This window comes from Plectrocnemia conspersa, unplaced genomic scaffold (assembly GCF_051122295.1).
Source record: "Plectrocnemia conspersa isolate PC_06_02 unplaced genomic scaffold, ASM5112229v1 ptg000011l, whole genome shotgun sequence".
Classification (NCBI taxonomy): Eukaryota; Metazoa; Arthropoda; class Insecta; order Trichoptera; family Polycentropodidae; genus Plectrocnemia; species Plectrocnemia conspersa.
Window position 1 is genome coordinate 19,123,874 of NW_028277175.1, and position 22,163 is coordinate 19,146,036.

General features: G+C 30.0%; 2 protein-coding genes across 3 annotated transcripts in view; one reads left to right on the forward strand and one right to left on the reverse strand.

Moving 5' to 3' along the window:
* Window positions 1–650: 650 nt before the first annotated feature.
* On the reverse strand, window positions 651–3,582 carry emei (transmembrane protein 161-like emei). Its single transcript, XM_088196727.1, has 9 exons — window positions 3,448–3,582; window positions 2,807–3,172; window positions 2,660–2,739; window positions 2,379–2,594; window positions 2,203–2,319; window positions 1,992–2,132; window positions 1,752–1,926; window positions 1,430–1,684; window positions 651–1,351 (listed from the first exon to the last, which is right to left on the reverse strand). Exons 1-9 carry the CDS (start codon window positions 3,448–3,450, stop codon window positions 1,232–1,234), a joined length of 1,473 nt encoding a protein of 490 aa, XP_088052853.1. The 5' UTR covers window positions 3,451–3,582; the 3' UTR covers window positions 651–1,231.
* Window positions 3,583–6,910: 3,328 nt separating this feature from the next.
* Window positions 6,911–22,163, forward strand: part of LOC148229808 (uncharacterized) — a 92,074-nt gene continuing 76,821 nt past the window's right edge. Inside the window, exons 1-5 of one of the 2 annotated variants that reach the window (XM_088197929.1) lie at window positions 6,951–7,306; window positions 14,792–14,989; window positions 15,060–15,633; window positions 15,698–15,748; window positions 18,916–19,601. In XM_088197929.1, coding sequence (XP_088054055.1) covers window positions 7,118–7,306; window positions 14,792–14,989; window positions 15,060–15,633; window positions 15,698–15,748; window positions 18,916–19,334 — 1,431 coding nt within the window. In that variant the 5' untranslated portion in view covers window positions 6,951–7,117 and the 3' untranslated portion in view covers window positions 19,335–19,601. Of the gene's footprint in view, window positions 7,307–14,791; window positions 14,990–15,059; window positions 15,634–15,697; window positions 15,749–18,915; window positions 19,602–22,163 lie in introns of those variants that run through there. The other variant, XM_088197928.1, reaches the window with a different exon arrangement.

Genomic DNA, 22,163 nt, shown 5'->3' on the forward strand with positions numbered 1-22,163 from the left:
CTCAGGACGCCAATTGGCGTGAGCGGTAGATAAAGTGTTAATAGATGTTACTATACAGCCTAGCTCAATTTTAATTATTTGTCTGTGAGATTAGGAAATTCTAGGAAAAACTAATATGATAATCGGCAAGTTAAAAATTGTAAAAAACTATGGTTCTTATGAAATTTTAACCCAGGTTTTTCAGATATTAGTCACTTACTATACAACTGGTCTATCGCGCCGGTCACATTTTTCCTGCATCTGAATTATTTTATCTCCACCTGCATTAACAAAAGCATAACAAAGGTTACATTGATTCTGTTTTGAGCAAAAAATACAATATTAAGTAATAATATAACATATGACTCCCGCTTTCATGACAACAGTCATAAAAGCACAACTATCATGTGAAGACTCAAAATAACGGCATAAAATGGTTGGACACTCGAATGCTATCTAGAAAATTCTATAAAAGTTATAACATGCAGTACTACTCAACGTCGAAATACTGACCATTTACATTTAATCTCATTTTTCAGTTGTCTACCATCAATATATAAGAAAACTTCATAAAATATACTTTTAAATTGATTTATTTAAAATACAAACATATTTACAAATATATTATTAAAAATATATACAATTTAAATCAATAAAAAGTATAACTTGGACTCATTAGAAACTAATTAGCTTAATAAAAATCATTGAAATGTTGTTTATAGTATATAAATATAAATTAATACCAAAAAGAAATTGTTTGAAAGTGTTGAAAACAATAATTATATTATAAACTGAATTTACATTCATACATTTCAATACGATTGCATTCCATGTGCGTAAAACAATCACATTCATATAAAACTAACAAATAAATGAGACTAGCAAAAAGATAAATGTTTCTTAAAACTATAAAACACATTCATAAAAAAATCAACACAATTCAACAAATTGTATATGAAAAAATATTGTAAAAATATATTTATTTAACTATAAATAAAATTTTAAAAATATTGTATTGTCAGAAATTTAACTGAATGCACAGTAATAACTCCTCTCGTTATATTTTGTTATCACAAATCGTATGTTTACTGTGCATATGTTCAATCCAATTCAAACCTTAGTTCCAAAAAAGCAAACTTTCAATTGATAGTTAACGGATTACCGTAGATGTCCAAATAAAAAACGATAATAATTTAGTTAAATATGGCTCATAATCATATCTAAAATATGATTTACATTGCAAAAGATCCTATTATGATTTTCTAAAATAAGATTGATAAACCAATCCCATGGAGCTGGAAGCAAACCATGCAAAGCACGTCCACCACGTGCCAAATCCGAAAACACCCTTAAATACGTCTGTTGTAAAAACCTGTAAAGATTAAAAATATTATCAAAACGACAGATAAAAACATATATTGAATCAAAAATATAATTTATCAGCACTAACAGCTTTCAGGTTCTCTAAAGCTAAGTGAAAATGCTGCACTGACTGCACCAAGGTCTGCTCTTCGGTGTCATCGTTTGGACCTGTATTAGATGGAGGTTCAAGTCCGCATTCGTCACCTTGCAACGTCTCAGAAAATAATCCCAGCCATGAAAAACCTCCTAAGGTCTTGTACATCAACGCAAAATATAGGCACATAATGATCGGCGCTACGTATTGCAAAGTAACGACGCATAAATAATAAAACACTGCAGCAATCTAAAATAAAATATAGTTTTGTAATCGAAATATTGAGGAATGTGTATTTATTATGTATTTAACCAACTTTTTTCTGCAAGTCTACATTTGTGATTCTCCCGGCTTCTTTTTTTTGATCTTCCAAGCGATTGTAAGCCATGTTCAGATAAGCTTGGAGATAAATTGGCATCAGGGCCATTCTCAAAATGACTGTTATTGCTATTAAAATTAATCTAAGAGTATCAAAGGCACTTTCTGTTAGACTGTAATGAAAAAAAAACATGTTTCATTTACACTTATTTGAATAATTCATTTAAAATATACGTACAGTGGTTTCGTCATACCGGAAAACGTTCTTTCTGTTAAATGATCTCTTGCTATTGGCTTGATCCATAAGATCACCAAAATGAACGGCATTACAAAGCTAATGTTCAACAATAATTGTAGCATTTTATTTTCTTTGCAATAACTAGAACATGAACAGTAATTAGTACTAAATTAATTCATTTTAAGATAGCTCCGTGAATTGAATTCAATACTTTAATGAATCCCAATGCATCCTGGCCATTCGTAGACCGGGAAATGTGAAAAGAGCTCCAATTAAGCCACACCAGAGAGCGATGAATAATTTTATTATCAATTTAGAAGCAGGTCCTCTGTAAAAACGTACGGTTAATAAAAAAAAAAAAAAAAAATTATATTATATCATACTTACGATGAAGACATTCCTTGATTGTTTAAAAATATTGAAGCACTTTCATTAAAACTAGTATAAGCCTTTTCTAGACCGACCTCGAGGGTTCGTTCGTCCACGATCATTACCATCATAGCAATGAGTAAATACGCACAACCAGCTACAATACACGTGGATCTCTCTCCAATGGATTCTTCACCAGTAAAGTATTGTCTAGTTAAAGTTACCAGCATTTTACTATAAAAACATAAAAATCAATCAATATTTAAATTTTATAAATATAAACAAAATAAAAAACATACAATGAAAATCCGATGACTAAAACACACCACATCATACTAAGATTTAGTTCATCCTTCAATGGAAAGTAATAAGTATAAATCTGAAAGAAAATATATAATATTAATATTATTTTTTATGGTTATAAGTATGAAAATGTACAAACATACCTCCGTTAATGTATAAACAATGGCACAATATATTGAAAAGTCTACTAGCCATTGATATTCAGTGTAATATCTGAGATGGATTACGTCTAACGGAGAAACTTTAGCAGTTTCTAGTTGAATCTCAAGACTGCGAGGAACGTGAAACGTATCTACTTTTCCATTCTCGCCTAGTTTATTAGTTTTCTTTTGTTTAGGTTTGTCTTTAGGAACGCCGGCTAAAGTTTTCAATTCATTATCTGTGGGATACAAGTACCGGAAGAGTCCAGTCGAACACAGAATCCATCTCGCAAAGGAGTAATGCGGTCCTATTTTTTGTATAATTGATACCATAACGAGTGTAATGACCAATTGGGCTCCGAGAAACGCCTGAAATGTACAGTAATTAAATATTAAAAAAAACATTTTTGGGACATTTCAACATAATGTTTAAAACGTCAAGAAAACATTATGATTCAGAATAGATGCAAATCTACTAGATATGAGCGCCAATTGAATTAGCATAAATTACTGCTTATCCGCATAGTCGGAAAATTAGGTTAACCTAGATACTTGTTATTTATATCAGCATCTATAAATAAGTTCTTAACCTAAATACAAAATGGATGCTTTGCTTGAAACACAACGATTAGTAGTTAAATTACCATTTTGAGCTATTTTTAAATAACTTTGCGTCAATTTTCATTGATAAATGCGCCTTTCTTAAAAATCAAAATCCATGACTCTTTGCTCAAGTGACAGAACTCGATGTTGCCACCTGTCGAAATCTAAATTTGTATGGGCTGAAAATTAAAAATAGTTTGGCCTCATCTACACGCTTGTAAGGATTTATTACAATCAGAGATAAATTAATTAATAATTTTTATAATTATTAAAAATAAACTTTGTTATTTTTACAATATATTTTATTATATGTTGTTCCGACAATTTTACATATATTTATGCATGGCCGAATAAAAGTGTGTTACGGCCGTGCGTGGTTTTTTGTGTATAAATAACCTGAAGACGCCTCCGCTGTCACGGCGTATGGTCGTGCGTCAGCAAGGATTCTGAGGATGTAAACTCTGATAATAAAGCATTTCTATGGTTAGAGGCGTTTAATTCCGTCGAGAGACGGTGGTCCTTCGAGAAGAAAAGACGGCCATCTCCAAAGGGGAGAGGTCGCAACATATGTAGTTATAAAAAAAGTTGATAATAGATTTGTATTATTTTTTAACTTTTAAATAAGAATTAAGTGAATTAATTTATCAACACTACTGGTGTAAAAATTAATTAAAATACTTAGGAATATACAATAACGAGCATTATGCAAAAAAGTTTAATGTGTAGTGAAACTTCTCTTCTCTTACCTTCTTTTTCTCTCTCTCTCTCTCTTTTTCTCGTTTTTATAACGATACGTAAACAAATTAAAAATGAGCATGAAGGGTTCTATGACTGCTAATTTACTTGGGATGAAAAATAATGACGGAAAAGGTTTTATGCAACATATATAAAGTTTGAGGATTGGAATTTTAAAGTATTTGTATAATACAAGTGCGTATTCCTTGTCCTGACAAAAGAACTAGAGTCCCCGTGGCTTGGTTAATCGAAAACTGGCTACTTTTCATCATCGTCAATAGTTTTTTTCCTCCGAAGACTTAAAGATATGTAAGATCAGAAATCAAAATTTAGTACGTGTTTCACCAACGTTGGCGATAAGGTGTCGGGAACTGATTTCGAGGATATCCGAAATGTTAGTCACTTTAATAATTTAACGCATTTTCCAGTATTACTCCATGTTCTGGAATCTTGTGAAGCAGAGTACTTCCTGTCGTTAAAAAGGACTTGGAACTCTTTAAATATCTCTATAATATGTAGTACGTATCGTAACCGTATATATTATAAGCGTTAGCTAGCAAATATAAAAAAATATAAAAAATCATAGCTCCGAGGTGGGTTATTTATATACCATATATGTATATGATTATTTTTTATGGTCAAAACTTTGCGGAACTCTGGTAACCATGTAAAGTTTTTTAGAACATAAAACGCCAACACATGTTATCAGCAAAACCAAACAAAAACCAAAACGAAGAAAGATTTATTTGTCATATTTTTTTATCGTAACAAAATGTTGATATCATATTACATTATACGGATGTTCCGTGTGTTCATTACACTCTGGTAAATCTGGTATATTTGATATAAACTATAAATAATGAAAATTTGTTATTACTGCTTTTATAATATATAATAATTTCAAATGTAAATGTGAAATGTACTTACTTCGTAATTGCAATAATCTTCGTCTGATTCCGATTCAAACATTACAATCACATTTTCGTTATCCGAGAGAAATTCGAGATCTTCAAATTCGAGATCCGACTCATTGGATTCATTATATCTTTCGGCCATCGCTATAAATATTAATAAAACTAAAGTTAGTTAAAATTAAAATCATTTAACAAAGTTCAAATATTAAATAAACTAGTCGAAAAATATTTGAGAAGCGCAGGAATATTCTGCGCTTTGACGTAAATCTTCCGACGACAGGCAAATAAATACTGACGCACGTTTGAAACGCCGTGCATGCGTCAGAGCGAGCCAAAGCGTGAGACACCTCACCCTAGCTTTCTCATTTTCTTACCATTTTCTATTTTGAAATATTTTTCTTATTATATGGATTTAAATGATTTTTTGTGCATTTAAATTTAGAAAGTGAATAAGGAAGAAATATTTGTTTAAGTTATTTTTTTTATCATGACACGTCATGACATAAAAATATTAAAATTAAATAATATTTTTTATTAGGTACAAAAATAAATATCAATTAACAAGCAAAACAAATTTTAAGTTTTAAAAACATCAGGGTTACATGAGCGCTACAGTGATCACGTATACAAAATAATGTTATTAGTTTTAATGCTACAGTATTTTTATTGCAAACATATTTTATGAAATGTGCACAATAAATTCGTATTTATTTCACTAGGATTAAAAAAAAATTCAGCACAAAATTATAGTATTGCAACCAGGGCTGTGGAGTCGTTAAAAAAAACACGACTCCGACTCCGACTCCAATTCCGATATTTAGCAACAACACGACTCCACTCCGACTCTGACTCCGACTCAAAAAAATAATATTTTATCAGGTATTTTTGGTGTTCTTCTACACGTTTACTATTCATACACTATAAACATTCATTATTACGTAATTAAAATTTCATAATTAAAAAAAATGCATTTTATAAAAAAAACTGATCGGAGTCGCTCATTTTTCACTACTCCGACTCCGACTCCAACTACGGCCAAAACAGCACGACTCCACGACTGCAACTCCGACTCCGACTCCACAGCCCTGATTGCAACTATGATATAATTTTTTAATTTTATAAAATATTACTGCGTAGGTGCCCTTTGACCCTTAAACTTGGTCACCATATGTGAATGCCTGCCTTTTTTATACATATTGCTAGCGTTGCTTTTATTTATTATAGGTTATAAGTGACTTTCCTCTTCAAAGAGTTCCTATGGTCTTAACTTTTTTGGGAATGTCGTCTTAACAGGGCTTTGAAAGATCAGAAAAACGTCAGGCATTTTAATTAAAAAAAAAAAGATTTCACGTCAATGGTTGCTCACTGGCTTACAATAAATACCAGTCAGCGGGACTACATATACGAATACAAACATATAGCGGTTAATAAATGTCTCAGCTGCTTTTTCCATTATAAAATTATTAGCCATATCGAAATAAATCAGAAGTGATAATATTTATATGAATTACAATAACATTTGTAAAAAACAGTCCTCATAATATAGATTATGAAAATCGCACTCGAAACGAAGCACGAAATTAAAAAAGTGTACAAAATTAAGTGTGGTCTATCAACATGTTTTTAATTTTTGATAAAATTAATTAAATGTAGATTTATACAATTTTATAGCACACGTTTATTGAAAAATAGAGAGGTAATAGTTGCCGCTAGATTTTTGTAGGAAGATATATCCGAATAATGTTACACTAAAATTGCTTGTATATTATAGTATGCTCTATTTTAAGGTATTTGAATTTATTTACAAAATATTTATTGTAATAAATGAAGTTTCCCCTTAGTCACATTGCGCCGCAATGCTCCGCAGAACCTTACGAAATAACAAATCGATTGTCAGTTTGGTCGTAAGTTCCGTTCGCGCGGGCATGCCCTCGGCGAGGATTTTCTCGTCGGAATAGTCAATAGTGAATAGCGGCGGCCGAGGCCGTTCGCCGCGCACGAAATGAGGGGCTGAGACTCTAAGACGCAGAGACGCAGAGACGATCGGAAAGGAGGCGCCATCATGTCGGGCGGCGAGCAGCAGTTCTGCCTGCGCTGGAACAACTTCCAGGCCAACATCACCAGCCAGTTCGAGGCTCTGCGCGAACAGGAAGACTTCGTGGACGTGACCCTCGCGTGCGAGGGTCGCCGCCTGCAGGCGCACAAGGTCGTGCTCTCCGCCTGCAGTCCTTACTTCAAGGAACTCTTCAAGGTGACTATCTCGTAATATCGTCCTTATCGTGTCATAATAACATATGGCCTGGTCGGGTTTGGCCTAAACAACTTCGATGCAAACCCTCCTGGTATTTTAAATTTAAATAAATATATTTTTGGTTATGGCCAAATAAAAAAATCGCATGATTCATAATTATTCCCTTACCATCAGCTGACTGATCAAACGTCAAAATATATGTATTTAAATAAAAATATAAAGTAGCATAGTCCAAAAACGTGGCTAAAGCCTAGAAGTTGTAGTAATTTATTAAATAGTTTTTAGTAATGTGTAACATTATAACTAATTAGATTTAAAACTTAGAAAGAAAGAAAAGTGCAAAAATTAAGTGTAACTGATATTTAATTAACATCTTAAAAAACATTTTAAATGTAATAATATATATACTTCCATGTCTATTAAATTATATACATAGGTGTAGAAGAGGTTACTACCATTTTACGATAAAACAATTCACAGATATGTTTATCATATGTTTCTACCCCTTACGGATGATCCCGCTCATATAAGATTTCTTCCGCTTGTCCCTTACCACACGCGCCACATAATGAAGCCAAATTTGCAAACTGTATTGGATATAACGTCAAAGATTTGGGGAAAGTCCTGTCCACAATTTGTAAAAGATAGGTGCTAGTGAAACTTTTAATATTATAACTAATCTTTTTATATAATAGCTAATTGAAAACCCACAAGAAAGAATATCTACTGAAGAATTTATGGAGATATACGAAGATAATGTACAGATGAGTGATGAAGATACAAACAACGATACAACACACGATTCAACACCAGTCAAATAATATTGACAATAAATAACTTTTTAAATTATTAACAAAGACAGGAGGACCGCATAAGAGAAATGAAATGAAAAATGACATGCTATAAAACTTAAAATTCCTATAAAAGAAGTCTGGTTGAAGTTAGACAGTTTTTTAAATCGCCGTTGAAATAAAATATGTAACTGTCTTATATATGTATATAAAAAATGCCAATTCACGTTACACAACTACTATTTAGGATACATCGAGTTGCTTCATCGGAATTATTATATGTTCTTAAAAATAACATATCAGAATTAAAAAAACAATTAAAACATGAAAAAATATATTCAATTTAAAATTGTAATGGTAGAGGAGTAAAGAATGAACAAAGTCTGCTTCATTTATTTTGTCTTCTTTTTCTATAATAAATTGTTAAATGCTTGTGTAATTTTCTTTTGAAAAGTTACTGAACATATTGACAAAAGTTTTATATATATTTTTATAGTTGTTTTCTTTCTGAAATAAATGTAACCTTTCTGGAATATATTTATTCAATCAGACGTTAACTTTGTGTCATACATAGAGCCCATAAAGGTATACCTTTCAGCAAGGATTTGCAAATTATGGCTCGTTGGCCACAATGTAGTCTGCGGTCGCTTTTTGTCTGGCCCCAAAAAGATATATTCAGATCTCTGCAAAATCCATAAATGGTAAATAATGGTTATAGAATTTTTAAAGATACGGGGATCATTGACAAAAGAATTATATAGATGTATATATACATATGTTCAAATATGATTCCAATAAGAATATTTTTTCATCCAACCCACTTAACTTATTTCTTAAATATTCTAAGGACTCCTACTTTATAGTATAGTAATGGTGAAACTGGACTTATCAACGTCATTTTAGAGTAATAATAAGAAGCTAAGAACTTGGGTCAAATTAAAACACTTTGTAAGTTGATTGTTACAATCGGTGGTTCATCATGACAATTTAAATGCGTAATGTATAAAATAAATTGTTTGTTCGTTACTGTTGGATAGATTGAGTGCGAGCTAGCGATATCGAGCTGGTATCGGTTAGAACAGTCAACATCCCATGAATAATTCTGCAACGAATTCTTATCCGAAGAAAAATGCGAAGATTTACCTTAGATAAATGCACAAACAATTCGTTCTATAAAGCAAAGTATTTATTTAAATGCACATGTCTCTTAAAATAATTTCCTGTTAAATCGCACCCGTTCATCACTCACATTGTTCATTTTGTGTTATATGTTACATTGCTCTTGTCAAGATTTATGAATCGCAATTTTAGTATTGAAATGAAAGTAAAAAAATAAAGTAAAGCTTTGTTCTTTGATTGTTTGTATTTGAAGAATATTTATGAAAGCAGAGTTTTATTCTTTAAATGTCTATATTTGAAAAAATCCTTTTTGGCCTAGTTCAGTGGTCGGCAAACTTATTAGCCAAAGAGCCAAATATGTACATTACAACGATTAAAAAAAAATTGAGAGCCAAATCTATTTATTAATTTAGCAAACCTTTATTATAATTTTCCAAATCAACACAAAGACGTTCGAATTTAGAGCTCCATATTTTCTTGTTTTTTAAATCTGGTGCGAATGCCCGTGGATATTTGTGCCAGAGCCGCACTTAAGGGGCCAAAGAGCCGCATGCGGCTCCGGAGCCGCACTTTGCCGACCTCTGGCCTAGTTTAAAATGCTTCCTTAGTTTTACATAAACATTTTATTTATATACATTTGTCTACATAGGAGTTACTACCGTTTTTGATGAGGTTTATTTGTGATATATAGCACAACATAAAATACAAAAAAAAAATTTTTTTGTAGGATTTTACGTTTTCTTGCTTTCCTTTCCGGTTTTTTTGAATAAGTATTACCTATGTCATACAGCAGTTGTGGTCAACATTATTTTTAAGCTTAAGAAATTATTTCATACCTAATATTGACACTAGCTGTTATGATCCAGTTAACTATTGTAATTATCTACCAAATTCCTGAAAACCACCAGAAGCAAATAATATGTTCCTTAAACACTTCTTTGTTTACCAGTTATAAATCACTACAATTCTCAACACTAATGGTATTTGACATGTTATTTATAATTAGTAAAATTAACATTTAAATAATAAATACCAGCATGATTTAACATTTTTAATTTATAGTTGTCTTTTGTGTAATACTTATCGAATAAATCATACATTTTAAGGTGTGGTAGATTCAGCTAAATCATATACTCAGATTACCCATTTATGTGGTTTTGGAGGATTGTAGTAGATAATATTGATATCTGATTCATTAATAACGACTTACCCATTTAAAATGTGTTACTCGCGAAATTTTTATCTAAAATTATATCAACTCTTTTCGACACTTTCTGATAAAGTTTGTAGCAAGATTATTTTTAAATGCTACATCGAAAAGCAGTGTTGTTTAATAAATATTCATCTAAAATTATATCTTTACGTTAAAAGGCTGTTAAATAATCTCAAGTCACGTTGGGAATTTTGTTATAAGGGTAGACTTTTGATTCCTTATCAATGCTTTCTACTCTACCTTTTTTTGGCTCAACAGTTTCCACTGCCTATTCAGTGGACATTGTAATTTTTTTTTCTTATATTCATCATGTTTACTAAACGTGTTATGCTGTATGGAAAAATATAGAAGTAATTAATCATAGTCAATAAAGTTTCTCCAAATTTTGGATTTTTTCATTTAAATTAGCCACTATAATATTGTTTTCCATGAAATATATCTTATAGCCTATTCAAAAAAATATGGGAGCATGGTATCAAACTTGGAAACAAATGATAACCATCGAACATGTTTAACCCTTTCACAACAGATAGCATCTATGCATGCTACGTCACGCATCGCTTGTACGCGGTGGGTTCCTATAGGTACTTTAAATTACCTTAAATTATATGAAATAATCATACTATATGGCTACACGATAAAGGCACCTGTAAATGCTCACTGCATACTATTAGTTTTCAAGATGATATATAAATTTCAACTAATAAGTTGTATTAAAATAATTTTCTCTTAATTTGATACAAGATCGTAATTTTTTGTTAATATACAATGTAATTGTATTGAATCCATTATAGGATTGTTTCCCAATTGTGTAGAAATTAACAAATCAATTGTTTTGTACAAATAAGTATGTTTTGAAATATTATAGAAGGTTGCCAAAATTAGTCAACCATTGAGCAACTAATCAATAAGAACATATATGTATGATAAACCTAAGTTTTTAGTTGTCGATGATACACTGTAAGAATTAGGAATGAGTCACATAATGAATCGCATTTAGGGGAATCAGAAGGCAAATGAAGGTTTATTAGAGAGATTTCAGCAAGTTTTAGTTCTTATTTATAACCTATCTTTAACATATTTAAGGATTGCCAGCATTACTTTGCCTATATATTGATTAAAGTTTGGCTTTAATATTTAAGACATTAATAAATGAACCATGAAGCTTTATTTTTTCGGTATTCAACTTCAAGAGCCAACAAGCGTGATTATCAAATATTGATAAACGTAAAGTTACACATATTGAGTAATAAAAGCATCTCTGCCGAGATGATTGAGATTACTTAAATTACTAGATGCGAAATGGTATAAATCTGTGTAAATAGATGTAAGCAGTGATTACTCGTTTATTCACGATCAAGTGAATTTCCATCAAATGACAGCTTATATGTATGGTTCTTTCTTTAAAATAATGATTAGATTTTATCCGTAATTGATATATTAATATTAAATATGTACTATCATGGATAGTTACATAACTGCAAATTCAAAAACACCATTAATTCAAGTATCATGATATTTTAAAGAGATACCATTAAATTATAAATAATCATTTCTTATCTATTTTTTATCAAATATGATTAAGATATTGGAGTTTATTTATCAATGTGCAATAATAATAAAAATATTTAAGACAATAATTGTGCGATTAAATCTTGTAATATTTCAAACTCTAATTATAAGGTTTGGTGTATGTAGATAGATAATGAGACAACAATTTTCGAATATGATGATTATACGTACTTCTGAGAGTAGTGTATTATGTATATTGTTTGATATACATAATCAATATGATGCACTATTTCGTTAAAAAGAGATGACAAATTTACGGTTATTACTTTATATATTTACATACATAAATAAATATTGCTTAATATATCTGTTGATTCAGAGAAACTATTTTGTTATTCACTAATATTGCATGCGATCGTATGCTAGTATAAGTAACATTAAAACATTGAAATAGTAAATAATTTTTTCCGGCATGCCTTTGGTCAAAGCTGATTCATGCAATTATATTTTAAATCTTGCTTTGTACTGACTGTTCATAATAGAACTAGTTCAGTAACGCTATACTTATTCAGCATGTAAATTGCTTTAAAGAATTAAATTCTTTCACAAGCTTATTTAAAAAAAATAATACATATTATATAACGAATATTTTAGTATAAAGATTCACTGATCTGTTTTAATATTTGTCAGATGGTTGATTTTATCTCTTTAACTTTAGAGCTCTTATTAACACTACTATAATATATATGTTTTTTGAACTGATTATAAATTCAATATTTGTACTCATTTACCTACATTGTTATTATACATAAAAATAAGATTTTTTCAGCCAATCTTATTATGTAAAAATGTTTAAAATATTCATAGGCAAAGTGTATTATCAAGACTGATCTTATTATATCCAGGCAAAATATACATGTTGGATTTCAACTACAATGTTTCAATTAAACAATGGCTTATAACTAGGCATTGCAATACTATTGGGGCAAAAATCGACCTTCGATACTCCGGTATTACAAAATGAAATAACGGTAGTACCAAAGTTTATTTTTTAACAACTTCCATCAGTATATTTTATTTGTTAAATACGATATTTCCAAGGCTTAGAGCTACGAAAACGATTATGCCTATATTGTTTGAAAGTAAAAGCGGAGAATATAATAATGCTCATTGTAGGGGATTAACCTAAGTAGTGTTATCGGCGTAGGATATCAAAGTAGAATAATATTATGCAGTATATACGTATTTTTTATTCTATAATATTTATATAAACATTTATAACTTAAATTCAATTTATGTAACTTTTAACATGAGTAGAAAATAATAAATATACAAAAGTTAAATCTTTCGAAAATAAGCATTATTGAGATATTATAAGATAAATATTAAATGTGAAATAATTACAATAATATTATATAAATAAATCACATAGATAAATCTGTTTTTAGAAAAAAAAATATGTCACATTTTAAACAAACATTTATAATTTTTTATGCACTTTTTTCTCGTAAGGTTCTTTCGGATAATCGTAATTGACAAAAATAGAGGACCACACACAAGCCCTCGTTACGACAAAAAAAAAATAACACGCAAATGTTCTTACTGTAAATATTCTCCGTAATTGAAAGAATATTTCTTTGTTGCGAAACGACCACGGGAATCAATAAATCACACAGATGCCCACGTTTGTAAAGGGTTTATTCTCAAAACTCGTGTTCACTTACTGTGTCCAAAATAATCATCCATCAATAAGGAAGCAAGACAATAGTGTAAAGAATTGGGACCACACAAGCCCTCGTTACGACCAGAAAAAAATCATAAATAACAGGCAAGTTTGTTGCAAAACGGTCACGGGTATAATAAATCACCGGATCCACAAGATTCCTGTTGCAGTATACGACCTTGGACAATGCCCATCAAGCAAATGTCGCTTTCTAAACGCGTATACCTATTTCGCTGTTCTAAGAAACGAGTACATCTATTGGCATGACTAATTATTCAGCAAGCTTTGCAGCCCTGGATACTTAAGCTTGGACTCCGACGATATCGATAATCTAATAAAACTTGTAACTACATTCCACCAAGCGTCTCACTGGCTGCGAACTCACACACCCCTAGGGTTCTCAAACCTTAAAGTGTTGAATCCTGACTTGATACAAACACGCAAAGCTCAAATCCTGAAAGTAAATACCTTCAAAAGTAATATAGGATTATATTTTATTGGAACAAATGTGCGAGTGGTGCTTTGGCCCCTGGTATAAAAATTTAGGAGGCATCCGGAAGCGGTAATATATTAATGAAAGTGAAGAAATAAATGAGATAAAAAGTTTTTTGTACACAGTTGTCCTATTAATTTTTATTAGTACTCATTGACAACATAATAAAGGATCAGCGTATAAAGTATTTTTGGAAGTAACTGAATGTAAGGAATATTGTTTAATAGCTTCTTATCGTTTGAAACACGAAATAATTCATAATCAAACAAAAAACATTACAAAACATAATCACCTATGCTGTTTCGTACTAGTATCATATAGCCATTGCTAAGTCTTGCTGGTTAAACATATTCTAGCTGTGTATACATACGTATGCTTAGATATATCATTGTGCTTATGATAGATTGAATTGTTTATAAAATCAGTGGTTCAAATGGGACTTGATTATTTTAATACTGGATGTAAACGTTGTTTGAAGAAATAATTTGTAAAAAAAAACAACAAACGGGGTCAAAGTCATGTTTTGAGTAATGTTTTTACTTTCCTAAATTGATGTTAAGGTCACAGAGTTATTGTTGATATTTATTTGTCGTATTATGAGCTTATTTTAATATTTAAATTTTTTATTTTACAGAGCAATCCTTGTCCACACCCCATCATTTTTATGCGCGACTGTGAACTAATTCACATTACGGCGTTGTTAGAATTTATGTACGCTGGAGAGGTCAACATTGCTCAAGCACAATTGACATCGTTTTTAAGAACTGCCGAAGCGTTGCAAATCAGGGGTTTGACAGATTCCACGGAAAAAAATCATAAATCAGAGATTAAGGTACTATCTTGTATTTGAAAATGCTATTTTAAAAATGACTCATAGTAATTGTTTGTAATTATTTTTTCAGAATGCCTCTAATAAATCACAAACGTCTCAATTGCGCAACTTGCTTTGCGGAAGGCTACATCAGCAAACTGCCAAAGACACAAGCCAAAACGCTGGTTCCAGCGACACCCTACAAAAGACTGCTAAACTTTTCAGCCAAAGTCGGAAAGTACTAAGAACTGGGAATCTTAAATCTAATATTAATCAATCCCACAACGGGATGTCGGATAACGCTTACTCATCAACCATAACCGGATCGAACAATGACTACGAAATGTCGGACGATGCTAACCCGCTAAAGGACAATATATTGCTGAACAATCAGGACGACGATAACTTGGATTACAACATGGACAGCAACGCTCTCGTGATAAACGAGAACGAAAATACTAGCTCCAGCAAGATCAATCCATTTGCCGTCGGTGGCATGAATTTTGGCAGTTTGAATTCTGATTTTACCCACGAAATGATCGAGCCCAAGATCGAAATTCCCGATTATAACAGCGAGGATGACACCCGACAAGAGCGCGTGTTTAGTGCTGATGGAATATTCGCCAGCGAATCTGGGCTGCCTAGCAAAATTTTGAATTTCCAAGGTATTTTTCTTCAATCACAATGTGATATTAACATTAGAACGAGATAAACTATTCATATTTTTAGGTCGTGATATGGCGCCGAGTACGAGCCAGGAGACAAAGAGCGAAGTAGAAGGTAAGAGTTTTTTTTATTATGTAATCAGTTTTTTTTTAATTTTTTTATTACGTTTTAGTTTTGAAGTGTTGTACATTTTATTTTTATCTTTATTTGGAAGTATGAGTAGTATTGATATAATTTTATTTGCATTTGATATTCAAGCAATGTTAAGTTTGTTTTCCCTTCCCTTAAATTTATCATTTGTTAAATGGATAAATTATGACGGTTGTTTGCATTTATGGGTAATATGAAGTTTTAATGATGTTCATAAATTAAGTTATACAATAAATAAGGAGTAGTTGTTCATAAGGGGGAATTGTGCAGATTTTTCTTTAAAATATCTGAGTATTTGCCTATTTTTGAGGCTATTATAAATTTTATTTTAAATAGGATAAATAAAATGTATAAAAATAATTCACAAAATAATCTTTGATACATAAATGTGCTTTTGGATCTGAACATTTCATATGTAGTTGAATAACATGTAAATATAACAAGATAACATATACACATGTAGTAAGAAAAATATGAAAATAAGTTTATATTTTAAAGAATATAACTGCACAAATCGTCGTTGAATAACTCCAACTTTAGTCTAGAATTTTTATCTACTATACTAACAACTGTAATCTGAATGTAAGTAGAGATATTTATTAGTAACCATTTTAAATACTGACAGAAACTTTTAAGTGTTCATGAAATTATTATAACAATAATTTTTATGTATATGTTGATTGAATTGAGCTTGTTGTTTTTTTATTATTAAAGTTTAATTATTCTGACGGTGGCAAAGTAAATATATCTGAAAAATCTATTTGCGAACATTCAGGACTACAATTCCCTATCCAAATTATTCCAGATTAGATTTGTAGAATGTATTATGGGTTTATTTGTGTATGATATAAATGGGTAGATATGTATCGTAGTAACAATACAGATTGGCCTATATATAGGAAGATTACTAAAATATAGAAACGGGCTTAAGCAAAATAAAAATATTTTTAATCTTTATATAGGACGTCAAATTTAAAATAAAAGATACTTTTTCTTTTTTGGATTTTTTTCAATCTACTTCTTAAGTTTTGTTTTGTATTAATATTTCTAGTTGTTAAAGTTTAATGAGTTAATTAAAATTATTGAAGGTTAAAATGATTCATATTGCCATAATTAATTTTACTATAATCAAAGATTTTAATATAAAACATGATTTATTTATCACGTTTTAAGATAGTCAAAAAATCTGTTTTACAGGCCAGATTTGATTTTGGTTAACTTTTTGACTGCAAATGACATCTATAGATGCCATCAAGAAAATCGCCTGTATGCAATGGGAACCTGAAGGTGCCGTAAGCGTTTGAGCTTTGTGATATGGTTACTTCATATAATTTAAGTCTGAATTCATTTTAATTCGTTGAACTATAATATTTAAAGAATTTATGGCATAAATATGTGCCCACCACAAATTAGGAAAGTGTGAAAAAGCGTGCAAAAATATCTGCTGCCGTGGTTATTGATTCTACTTCCAAAATTATATTTACAATAGTGAAATTGAGATTTTTTTACTATTGGTATTACTCTGATTAAAATACGTCCATTAATATTATGGTACAATCTATAAGTCTGATTCCGATTTCAAATAACTTTAATTTAAATCACGATTAACGTTTTCTTTATAATATTATGTGAAATTAAGAACTTTGGAATTTAATAAAATTCTTTCCAATAGTTTTCCTATGTCAGATAATATTATGGTAAAGTTTAGTCTAAAGAATAAAATTAAAGCTTAATATAATTCATCCTGCACTCCCGGAAGAAGGAATTGAGAATTTTGGAATTTTATGAAATTCTCTCGGATAGTTTTCCAATGTTATTATGGTAAAGTTTAGTCTAAATAATGAAATTGAAGCTTAATGTAATCCATCCAGAAACAGGAGATTTTTGAATAGAAAATAAATGTGGGTTAATTAAAAAACACAATTTTTATATTCTCTATTAGTAATACTGGTTTTTATATCAGTATATGCCGATTTCTAAATAATATCGATTTAGTAATAAAAGACTGAATATTTTTATTATTAACTCATTACTAACGAATATTCAGATAAATACGCAACATTAACTCTTATAACTGTACATAAATTGTTAATGTGAAAAAATACATAGATGTTTTACAATATGTAAATTATATGTAAATGTTATTTTGAAGTAGTTTAAATTTATTATTTCCCCTTTCCGAAATGGTGGATTCTGACATTTACATAAATAGAAAATCAAATGATTACTGTCCCGTTATATTTTATCATTATTTTTGCGTGTATCATTATGCATACGATTTTTGGGTTTGTTTTATTTTAATTTGTTGCTTTATATGTAAGTTATATATTATACTATGTGTGTTTTATTTTTATTATATAAAATGGCTGTGTAACATTTAGTAAACATTGTTCATAGCGTTTATTTTCATATTTTTTTTTTGTCGTTTATATTTTTAATGTTTCAGATATGATTTGCAAGCAATGTTTTTTATTTTAATTCGTATTATTGTGGTACCTTAATGCTGATGAAAATGTATAAACCAAAGCGACTTGTTGCAACATTGGTGTTATGTTGTTCCGTTTTCGGTCCGTGTTGCTTTTTGAGGATGTGGTGGCAGGTTGGTGCAGTGTGAGTTGCATAGCTAACAGGGCAAATTTGTAGCATTCTCACATGATGATTCATATAAATTGTTCAAACATTTACAAAACTTTTTAATATAATTTATTTTTGATTTGTTAAACGATCGAGATAAATCATTATCACTATCAACTGCACCGACTTTTCAAACCGATAAGTGTTTTTGTGCTTTTTTTATTTTATTTTTTATATATTTTTTAGTCGTATATTAGATTGTATAGGTACATTTGCCCTGTTGGCTAATTAGGAACTGTTTTCTCGAATGCTGATCGACGACGAATAACACATTTCGGGATTCTTGCGATGCGAAGCATGAGAGAAGGCGGGTCCTATGGTGCCGACATTGATTGTGCAATTGCAAATTACTTACGTTTGGTTTTGGCTATGTATTCTTATTTTGTGTATTATTTATTTTAGTTATTACTGATATAAATACATATATATTATGTCAAAACCATCCGTATGCAAATAACTAAAATGTTGCACCATTGGTGTTGTATGTGGGCACACAGCAGGCGGCAGGTTGATGGGGGCTGGGCGCGTATCCTGCCCGGAGTGCGGTCGCCGGTATTCGAACCTGTCGAACCTGCGTCAACACGTGCGACTCATTCACCGGTCACAACCAGTCGCGTGCCCACTATGTGCGCGTTCTTTCAAGACTCAACTGTACTTGCGCCGCCACACCCTCAGTCAGCATTCCCTGCGTTCAAACTTAACGTCCAGTAAGAGTGTTGTGCCCGTTAAACTGACATTGTCCAACGAAGCCAGAATTCAAGTGAAAAAAGACTTGACGGAGGAGGCGGCTTGCGCCCTCGCCATCAACGCCGCTGACTCCGACGGCGATCACGATTTGTCTAACGGTTACGAAAACGCAAATGGCGACGTTTCGTCCGATTCAATTGACATCAGATCTAAAATCGAAACAGTTTAAATCAATACCAAAAATGTAACACGTTTTGATTATCTAATATCGTTGGCTTCAATCTATCAATAATTATTATTTATCATCAATGTGAAATTTAGTTCTCTTATGTTTTGATCAAATGTACATAAGCCGAACCCTCGGTTGTCTCTGAAATAATAAAAAAAACAGTAGGGTTGTATGAAGAAATGGCTACTAATCATAATATAGTTGAATATTAAAATTATATTTATACTAAGGATGATTAGGTTGTGGAATAATAATGTTAAGTTCTAATAATTGTCATTTTTATTCATTGTGGTTTATTTATTTTGAACTATTATAATACTTATGGTGCCATTTTTATCTTTTTTTAAATATACATACTTTGACATGACTTTGATATGGAAACGGATTATGAAGGTGGTCACCATGATATGGCTGTGACTACGCGAACGCTGTTATGATACCAATCAAACGTTGCAACTAGTGCACGATTGATATTTTATTCTAGGCGATTGACGATAATAAAAGAATAATAAATAAAACATGTAACGTTTATAAACTATTGGGGCGTATTCTAGATTATAAGCATTGCTTCCGTGTAAACACTTTATATTCGTTCATTAGCATTTCATTGTAACACTTGATTCAGTGGATAGAAGAGAAATATATACAGGGAAATCGATATAAACTTAAATGGGGGACTTAGTTTCATTTTTCATATAACCGTAGTGATTTGACAGAAGATAATTATAAGCATTTATAAACTCTGATGATAATATATAATATATTATTATATAAAATAAAAATTTAGATGAAAATTTAAAAAAAAACAAGAATAATAAGTCGATTATGTATTAAGAAGAGCTTTTTTCTAATCATATAATTTTAAGATTAATATTAATTTTACCAATGTTGTGATACCTTTGGTTTATATTTATTTTAAACATTGAATATGTATTCTTATATTATAATATTAATATAGTCACATGCATTCCTCACAGTATACATATACACACATATAAAGTATTTTATTTATATTTTTGCTGCATTTCACTTTAAGCATATATTCATATTTTTACATAATTAATTGTTGACATTTTAACAGTGTGCCTCATAAACAATAAGGGTTTTGTTATCTACAATATATTCAGACTGTACTGTATACATGTTTAAATATTATTATACATTAGTATTTATTGTTCATTATGATTTCACATACAAACTAAGGTGCTTTAGACAAAGGAAAATTTCATATAGTTACAATAGAAATATAATTAATAAAAAATGCAGCAAAAATATATAATACAGAGATCCAACATTAATACCTCAGCAAATGCCTATAAAAAGTGATTGTAGAATTTTTAATCACACGTGTATAAATTCATACTTGACACAATATAGCCGTTTAATTCCGACTCAATTTATTATACACTACAAATGCAACTAATATATTTAAAAATAAAAGAAATAGTTTTATTAGTTATTGTTATTACATATTATAATATTTATATCCTGTAATTGTTCCATACTGTGTCAAGTATGAATGCGTATTGGTAACATAAAATATTATTGATATTTCATTTTACGTATATTTATATGTATAGGCATATATTTTATAACAGTGTATACCATTATTATAAAAATGTTTTATATACATTTATTAAATATACATTGCTCGATGTTATCCTACATTGAAAATTTTGTTCTTCCGGTTAATCGTTTATCTTGTTGTTTATATGTTTTATATATTTTTAAGGGACCACAATAAACCGATATACATATTGTTTATAATAACACTATTATTATTTGTTACATAGTTTAATTTGTAAATATTAGAACCTTGAAAGCGATGTATATTTAATGAATCTTGTGAAGCATACAATAGACTGGATATTTTTTTAAAGTTTCTTCATATATAATATGTTTTTGTTTGTCGTTGCGTATAATAAGGCTTGTACAGGTTTAGTTTTATTTTTGCTCTTTTACAATATTGTGATATTTTTTTACTTCATCATCAATATCAATCACATGTCATAATTATTGATCTGCTAGTCATTGTTTGTTAGTGTATATATTTATATAACATTGCGTTTATAGGTGTGTTAACGTTCCTTTTTTTTAACTTATTTATCGTTTTTTACTGATAATTTTTATACATGTATAACGATATCATTTAATGCTTCGTTTATTTATATGAAAAATAGAGTCTTGTAGTTATATTGTACTTATTTATTATTATTAAAAATGGCTTAACTTGATCAAGGAAATATTACGAGAAAATAAATATTTATCCAATGAAAGTGAATAAGTTGATTAAATTAACGTAGATTAAAATTATATAAATATATATATTTAAAATATCCTAATTATCAATTTTTCTATTGAAAGCATACATTTTATTTATTTTTCAATTAAATTAAGAAAAGCGGTTTAACGTTACTGCTAAAAAAAATAAACCACCTAACTGAATTGTTTCACATTGTTCAATTATAAATTTATCTACTAACCGCTCAAATGTATCAAGCTCCCGATGTGCGCATGCGTGAATCTGTATTCGTTTAAGGAATCTGTAAAATGATGTAACTTTAACATTTTTTTAGCCATTGAAACAATATATTACACGTATTAATTGAACCAAGCTTTAAAAAAACACTTTCATGTAAGAACGAATGTATGGAGCGAATAAATTTTTTGTGGAATTAAAAACTATCTTGAATATGCGCATACATATCCGCTTATCCTATATTCCGTGTATTATCTTTTTGGTTTTGTTTTTTTTTAATCACCTTCAAGTACCGAAACCTTGAAAATGGGAATAGGGTACAAAGCGACACCATTCAAATTAAAAGTTAA